This window comes from Synchiropus splendidus, chromosome 16, assembly GCF_027744825.2.
Source record: "Synchiropus splendidus isolate RoL2022-P1 chromosome 16, RoL_Sspl_1.0, whole genome shotgun sequence".
In the NCBI taxonomy this organism is placed as follows: Eukaryota; Metazoa; Chordata; class Actinopteri; order Syngnathiformes; family Callionymidae; genus Synchiropus; species Synchiropus splendidus.
Genome location: NC_071349.1, coordinates 7,550,127 through 7,558,041, shown reverse-complemented (window position 1 = coordinate 7,558,041; position 7,915 = coordinate 7,550,127). Strand labels below are relative to the sequence as shown.

The window sequence follows — 7,915 nt, the reverse complement described above, 5'->3', positions numbered from 1 at the left end:
CTCTCTTTTGGTTGAAGCCTTTTGTTGTCTCTCATGGACGAGTGACTCTGAAGGACTAATGATTAGAAAAATTGAAATAAAGATGTCATCACTATTTGAATTTGAGTGGATGATTTTGGCGTTAAAATGTGGAGTCTGAATGGACTGAGTGCAGCAGACAGTGGAAGGATGACGTCACCGCCAACATCCCCACACTGTCTCTTTAACTGTGGCTCTGCTGGAGCTGCAGACTGTTTTCTACTCTGGTTTGCGCCAAACAGAAGCAGCAGCTGCAGCTCGGAGGAAGCAGCCGAGGATTCTCCTGCGGACGGGACGAGATGCTGGAGAGCAGCAGCCCCAGAGCCGGAGCCTGACGGTCTGCAGAGGGAGGACCTGAGCCTCTGCAGGCTGACCTCCGCCTGGATGCTCCTCACACGCACCATAAAGGAGTCAGGCAAGGAGAGTCAAGATGGCAGCTGAGAGGAGGCTGATGTTGTTGACGGACCTCTTTCCCAGCAGCAGCCTGTGAAGGAACCCGGACTCGGAGGCACGTGCATCTGGACCTGGCATTGATGGAATGCGAGCCGAGTGACTGGAGCGTCGATTCTGCAGAGACCCGAACATGGAGCCCAGCAAAGACTGCGACCCGCCTTCCAAGGTCCAGATCGACCCGGACTTCGAGCCTCAAAAGCGGCCTCGCTCTTGTACTTGGCCGCTGCCCCGTCCGGAGTCCGACGCGGGCAAGTCCGGGACGAACGACCCTGACGTCATCCCGGAGGAAGACGATGATGAGGAGGAGGGAGGAGGAGGCGCGGGCTGCGCCGCGGCGCCGGGGGCCAGCGGTGGCGGGAAACCTCTGCAGCCCGCGGCGGTGGCGCGCGCTCCCCGCTCGGACGAGGCCGCCGGCGGCTCGCCCTCCTCCGCGAACCCCCCCACCTTCCCGGCCCCGCAGCACCTGAGGAAGAGCTCCGCCCGCCGGAACGCCTGGGGGAACTACTCTTACGCCGACCTGATCAGCCAGGCCATCGAGAGCAGCCCGGAGAAGAGGCTGACCCTGTCCCAGATCTACGACTGGATGGTGCGCTCCGTGCCCTACTTCAAGGACAAAGGGGACAGCAACAGTTCCGCCGGCTGGAAGGTGAGGTCCGACAACCGTTACCCTCGTTTCCCGCTGACACGCAGCGGCAGCGCACACGTACTGCACGCCTCTCGATGAGACACACGCGGGGAGCTCACTCGGAAACACAACAGTGGAAGCTGGATCTCCAACTCCACCGTCATCTGATGATTTATTCAGTGAAGCTGCTCGGTCCGAGCAGGTCACGGTCACGTGGTGTCGGTCCAGTCACTGCGGGACACTGAACAAACATCGCCTCTGTTCAACCTTCACCGTGCGATGCAGAGTTCCATCACTAGATTTGGCTCTAACGTCCAGTATTATTGAAATTGCAGACCCTCCAGGGTTTCTCAGACTTTTTTTTTTGATAGTTGCTGCAAAAAAAAAAGACAGATTTTATGGCACATTTAAAAAAGCAAAATGCAGTGAAAGTAGCTATCATTTCTGGTTCTGGAAAGCAAATAAGGACCTTTGCAAATGAGCTGCTTTATTTGAAAAAAAGCAAAGAACACACGCGAAACAAATAAATACATAGATTAAGAAATTAGAAGATTAAAAAGATTTTTTAAAAAAGTCGTTTTTTATGACGATGTTGCCTGAGTAGTTTCTGGGCTGACAGCGTGTAGTGAGCGCTCCTTGTTTTGTTACAGAGCTCCTCACAAGGGCGGAGACTGGCGGACGTTTGGATGAGCGGAGTCTGAGATACTGCATCATTCATACAGTCATAAATACAGCCAATTAAAAGAGTAGCTGATGTGTTCCACACTAAGAGAAATAGCCTAGAGAGAGATGGATCTGGCGGTCAGCCATGTTTGTTTACGTGCGCCCCTGATAGTGTTGGGGTGACGGCATGCTGCCCTAGTGAATTCCACTTGTTAGTTCCGTCTATTATACATTTAAACCATGGGTGTTTGAAATTGCGTTAATAGTTGCAATAACACGATCGCCATTTCCTGTAGGGACTGAAATATTCAGATGTCTTTTAGCCTTTTAAAATGACATTACTGTTTCTTTAGTTCTTGTTACTTAATTTCCATTCGCATTCATTATCTTCACTTTTCTACCAAATAATTATATTTTCTCCCCATTATTCTTGTTCCCTCAGATTTAAAGCTCACTGTTACTAGTATGTTGGGTACTCATGCAACATGTGTGAGGCTTTGACAAGTTTTGATCCAAACAAATATCACTGCTGCGTTGTTGCAGTGCTTTGTCTGCAGTGTGAACACAAGACGTGAGCCCATAAATTCAGTACCGCAGCTGAGCTAGCACCTGCACGAATGTTAATATGCTACATCAAAGAGGGACAATGGTTTGTCCAGGCAAATTATGAAACCCTAACCCTAACCCTAACTTCTCTGCAATGAAGTGCAGCTTAAACTTGTTTTATCTTTCAACAACAAAGCCGTTTTTATCTTTTTTTGTCGTGTAAATTTTTATTAAATAACTATATTTTCACAAGGTAACAGTAAGGTAAAAAAGCTATGAGCACAATCAGTGACAAACAAAAAAGTAAAGGCAAACATGAAATATGTACATTAATCGAAAGGGAACTTCAAACAAACAATAACAAGAAGAAACCTCAGGTTCAGATTGTTTTTTACACGAGTCCTCCTCTGAAACATACGTGCTAGTGTTGCTAGCAAGCGCGGTAACTCACTCACTTTCCTGAACAGAAACTCAAATCCTTGTGTTCATAATGTTGCACAGCGTAAAGGTCATTCCATACATGAGGGCCACAGTTCCAGCACTTCTGAGTGTGAGTGGTATTAAGCTAACGTAGCAAGTGGCTAGGCGACGCCTCAGCTGCGCTAGCTCACTGCACTGAAGAGGAATGGGTTAAAGAGAGAAGCGCTTACATCAGCAGTTCTTTTAAGATGCTTTATGTGACATTGGGGTTTAAGCTTGCAGCCAAGTGGCGGCCATGTCCTGGACACAGCGGTAAATCCTGACGTGCTCCGGATAATGTGCTGATGCCAGATTAAACAAGCAGCTTTGTGAGCGACACCAGCAGGTTTGTTCTCATCAGAAGAAGAGACAACCATCCGGTGACTGGGACTCCAGGGTCGTCGTGGGCACTGCGATCGATCAGCTGACCGCCAATGATGTAGGTCAACGTGGTACAGTGAGTGGAGCTCAGTGTTCCTCTCTGGACGTGTCTCTGGCGTTCCTCCAGTCCTCGCCGAGAACAAGGCTGCTGCAGCGCTGCCGGTGGGGGAGGGGCTCTGTGATTCATTCCTGGATCATCTCTGGCCTTTTATTAAGTACACATCATCTGTGGCGTCTCATGAAGGACCACCAGTCACCAAGGTCTCCAGGTGCTGTTAGTTCCACAAACTTGCTCCCTCTATTGTCTGCTCCGCACATTTCCTACGTTTCTGATGTTTATAACCACAAATTTCTGCAATGAATATTCACGTCTGATATATTCTTGATGTATAACCCACAACGAAACTGAGTGGAAGCTCTCAGAAGAAGTGTTTTCTCCTTGTTATGGTTTGTTAGAAAACAAATACCTGGCAGCTTCACGACCCAAAACAGCCCTCAGTCTCTGTCATCCTCAAGCCTCAGGTCACATGCTTGCCTGCCTTCAATCCTACATCACATTCAGCAGCCTGGCTCTTTCTTCTCCATCCCACTGACGCCAGGTGCGCTCAAACACCTCCCAACTGCTGTGACAAGAGGTCACATGTATGTTCAGACCGCAGAGTCACATCCTTCTCTGCTGACTGCTCAATCCTCTGGTGTCTCCTGGGGCCCTTTGGTGTTTGATCAGATTCATCCTATGGTGGGGATTTAAGAGCATCTCCTCTCACTAAAGAGAGTTCCAGGTCACCTGGAGTCCACTTACCACCTGTAACAACTCTTTCTTTCTCTGTCTGTCTGTCCCGCAGAACTCCATCCGACACAATCTGTCCCTGCACAGTCGCTTTGTCAAGGTCCAGAACGAGGGAACGGGCAAGAGCTCCTGGTGGATGGTCAACCCCGAGGGTGGGAAAGGAGGCAAAGCCCCGCGCCGACGTGCTGTCTCCATGGACAACAGCAAGTACATCAAGGGGGCCCGGGGCCGGGCCAACAAGAAGAAGGCGTCCCTGCAGGCCAGTCAGGAGGGCAGCTCGGAGAGCTCCTCCAGCCTGTCCAAGTGGACAGGAAGCCCCACCTCCCGCAGCAGCGACGAGCTGGACGCCTGGACCGACTTCCGCTCCCGCACCAATTCCAATGCCAGCACCATCAGCGGGCGACTGTCGCCCATCCTGGCCAACCTGGAGCTGGATGAGGTGCCGGACGACGACTCGCCTCTGTCACCCATGCTCTACTCCAGTCCCAGCAGCATGTCCCCGTCCACCGGTCCCACCGGGCTGGCCGACCTGACCTGCATGAACCTCAATGACGGTCTGTCCGACAATTTCGATGACCTCTTGGACAACATAAGCCTGACGGCGTCCCAGCAGCCTCCTCCAGGAGAGGAGGACGGTGGCGCTAGCGCTCAGGGCGGCTCAGTGTTTACCTTCAGTGGCTCTGGAAGTAGCCCGTCTGGCAGCTATGCGCCCAACCCCCTCTTCAGCCCCCCGTCCATCACGAGCCTGCGCCAGTCGCCCATGCAGACCATCCAAGAGAACAAGCAGACCAACTTCCCCTGCATCTTCAGCGACCACCAGGCGCTGCAGGACCTCCTCAGTCTGGACTCCCACAGCCCCAGCAACGTGCTGCTCACCCAGTCCGACCCGCTCATGTCGCAGGCCAGCACTGCCATCGCCCTGCAGAACTCCCGCCGGAACGCTCTGCTGCTCCGCAAAGACCACGTCCTGGTCACCCACTCTCGCGTCCGAGGCGCTCCGGTCACCGGCTGGCCAGCTGGCTTGTCCACCTCTGAAAACGGAGGTTTGAGCGCCGAGGCGGACGCCAAGCGCCCGCTCCTGAAGTCGCCCGGCAAGAACGTCTCTGGTCTGGCCGGACCGGACCGCTTCCCTGCAGACCTGGACCTGGACGTCTTCAACGGTAGCCTGGAGTGCGACATGGACTCCATCATCCGCAACGAACTGATGGACGCCGACTGTCTGGACCTCAGCTTCGACAGCCGTCTCCTGTCGGCCCAGAACGCCAACAGGAACTCGGGAAGCTTCTCCAGCTCCAAACAGACGTCGGCTCAGAGCTGGGTCCCCAGCTGAGGGGCGGAACTGCGACGACATCTGTTGACGTAAAGACGATCCAATGGACATTTCCAAACGAAATGGTGCCCGTCACATTTATCCAACTGCAGCTTTACGCACAGTTTTTAAACTCCAACCATTGGTGAAATATGCAGCTGTGGTTTTCCATGTCACTCTCACTGTTCGGTTCAGTATTCCAGAGTGTCTCCTGTGGCGTAAGGAAACTTCAAATGTCCAAAGCTACGTTCACATCGCCACTTCTACGTTACCTCGCCGCCGATGGTTTGAAACTTCCATTTCCCCTGAGCATCTTCAGAGCTGAGGGTTCCGAGGTCGTCTCTGCACACACGTCACATGGCGTCGAGCCAAATCTGCACCCTAAAATTCAGCTTTCACAGACTCAAGAGATAGATTCAGGAGAGTCGCTGCCCACCTGTTTTCCTCTCTGAAGATCCAAACTCACGAGTCTGTCTCGCAGCCTCTCCAACTAACCTAAGTTGCCAAAATTAGACTTCTAAGAGCCACTTCTGCAGGAAGACGAGTCTCTGGATAGACCCTCGTTTCCTAATTATTCCATTCATGGACATGTGATCGATCAACTTTAAGGGAAAGTACGCTGTTGTTGATAACAAGTCTAACTGATTCCATGTGTTTTCGCTCCACCTTTGGTGCTCCGTGTGCCGTGTCTCAGACGTCTGCGACCGATGACCCCTTCACACCGGCACTGGCGCTTATTCGCTTCAGTATTGCTCAGTGTTTCCGATCCAGCTGCTCTGTGAACGTCGCTGACGCCACCTGCACCACGTGAGAAGCTCTTGTCAGTCTCAGGGACTCGCTCATATCACCGTCCTTCTCTCCTCACTCCACGTTGTTTGCCAAACCGGCCGCTGGCCTCAAAGGGACGACGGCGTGTTTACACTGATCAAAGCTGCGGAGAATGTTACACTCTGAGTGGAAGATACTTGACCAACTCTTTTTATCGTATTGTGTCAGAACCGTAGCCTGAGAATAGAGGAGGAGGGGTGGGGAGAACCTTCCCAGCTTTTGGTGTGGACGCTGGTGACTTCCTGTGCTCCTGTCACCTCATGACATCATGGATCCCACTGACCATTTAGACTCTCAAGTCACTTCAATTTTGTACTAAAATTAAAGGACAGAATTCCCATGGATGTTTAAATAAGGTGACTTCAGTTTAAATGATTTATTCTTATTCAAAATTATTATTAACATTGTTAATGATTGTTTTGACTGAATGCCGGAGTTCCTAGCATTCGTGAGGAATTTATATCTTTTGAAAAAAAGACATTTCTGAGAGAAAAATTGCACATTTAAATTATGAAGTTTCTTTGTTTCTGGAAAAATAATTTGGGTTTGAAACATGTCATCATCTCAAGCTTGACTCAGTCAAAACAACAAATGAAGAATTTAGAGCAACATGGGAACAGAGGCTTGTTTTGGCTGATCTCTTGCTGATAAAAGTCAGAAAAGGCGCGTCTGGTTCTCTCAGGTGAGCGGAGCTGTCGTCACCAGGTCCCTCCACCAAACCTCCCTCTGTACAGTCTTCAGTGTGATCTGACGTGCTTTTGTGAGCAGTGTTCTGAGTTGTTGTTTTAGTGACTTGACTGTGAATTCCGTTTCTATTTGAGATGTTTGACATGATTCTGCTGCAGATCCTTGACCCAGCCCCCCTCCCCCTAGCTCTTGCACTGAGGACCACAGAACCAGTGTGATCTGGCTCCGGGTGTCACCAGTGACTTGGGTTGATAGTAAAAGTTGTGGGTGCTATAAATAAGCAGATAAGAGGGAGCGGCTGCAGCATCAGCACCGCCCGTGTTATCAGCGCCGGGGCAGCTTCTGAGCCACTCTCTAGACACAGAAATTGCCAAAACAGTCCTGCTCCGCGTGGAGGACGGATAGCGGGCCAAGCTTAGCTGTTATTTATTTATTTAAGATGTAACTCCACGTGTTGTCTGTAGGTGTTCTGGGAGGACTGAAGGAGCGGTTCAGAAAGGTTGGGGAGGAACATGGAGCCCACAAGCTTCCAGGCATCTCACACACCTTCAGTAACATCCACTGCCAAGCCTTGCATTTCTGGAGAAGATCCTGGTTTTTGGTTGTTGTGATGGTGCATGTAAATAAAGCTCAAAAGAAGCAGAGACACTGAGGCTCTTTTGTTTTAGTCCCTGGAGGAAAATGACTGTGTGGTGCAGGTGAGCAGTCATTGGTTCATCCCCCCTCTACTCACAGCCAATCCGGCGCTGTTTCCAGGAGGAGGCGGGCCAAGAGTTCACCTGGAAGCAAAGAGGACCTTCATCTCTGGGATGATGGAGTCACAGATGATGACCTTCATGTTCAGGAACTCGGAGTGATTCTGGCGCCCTCTACTGGACAGGGAGCGGAACGGCATGACTGCATAAAGAGTTTTATAAAAGCAGGTTGCCATGGCAACACAAAACAAGTCTGCAGGGACAGTCAGAGTGCGGCAGTTTACGTTTCAGTGGGATGTGATCGTGGAAGAATTCTGTCCAAGAACACGCGAGACAAGGCGCGGCTCGGATCCAGCTGAGATGCTTCATGCTTCGCCATGAGGATGGTGACACTAAGTAAAGTACTGATGATTCATCACTTTTCAGATGTAAATGAAATGGTTGTTGGGCATTTTGGGCAT

General features: G+C 50.9%; 1 protein-coding gene across 2 annotated transcripts; it reads left to right on the top strand.

The window, feature by feature from the left end:
• The first annotated feature begins 246 nt into the window (after positions 1–246).
• Positions 247–7,431, top strand: foxo3a (forkhead box O3A). Of its 2 annotated transcripts, XM_053844566.1 has the most exons (3): positions 247–433; positions 499–1,117; positions 3,991–7,431. In XM_053844566.1, the coding sequence occupies exons 2-3, from the start codon at positions 602–604 to the stop codon at positions 5,263–5,265; spliced, it is 1,791 nt and encodes a 596-aa protein (XP_053700541.1). In that variant the 5' UTR covers positions 247–433; positions 499–601; the 3' UTR covers positions 5,266–7,431. The 2 variants fall into 2 exon arrangements, with proteins under 2 accessions (XP_053700541.1, XP_053700540.1); XM_053844565.1 differs by having other exon boundaries at positions 247–1,117.
• The last annotated feature ends 484 nt before the right edge of the window (positions 7,432–7,915 follow it).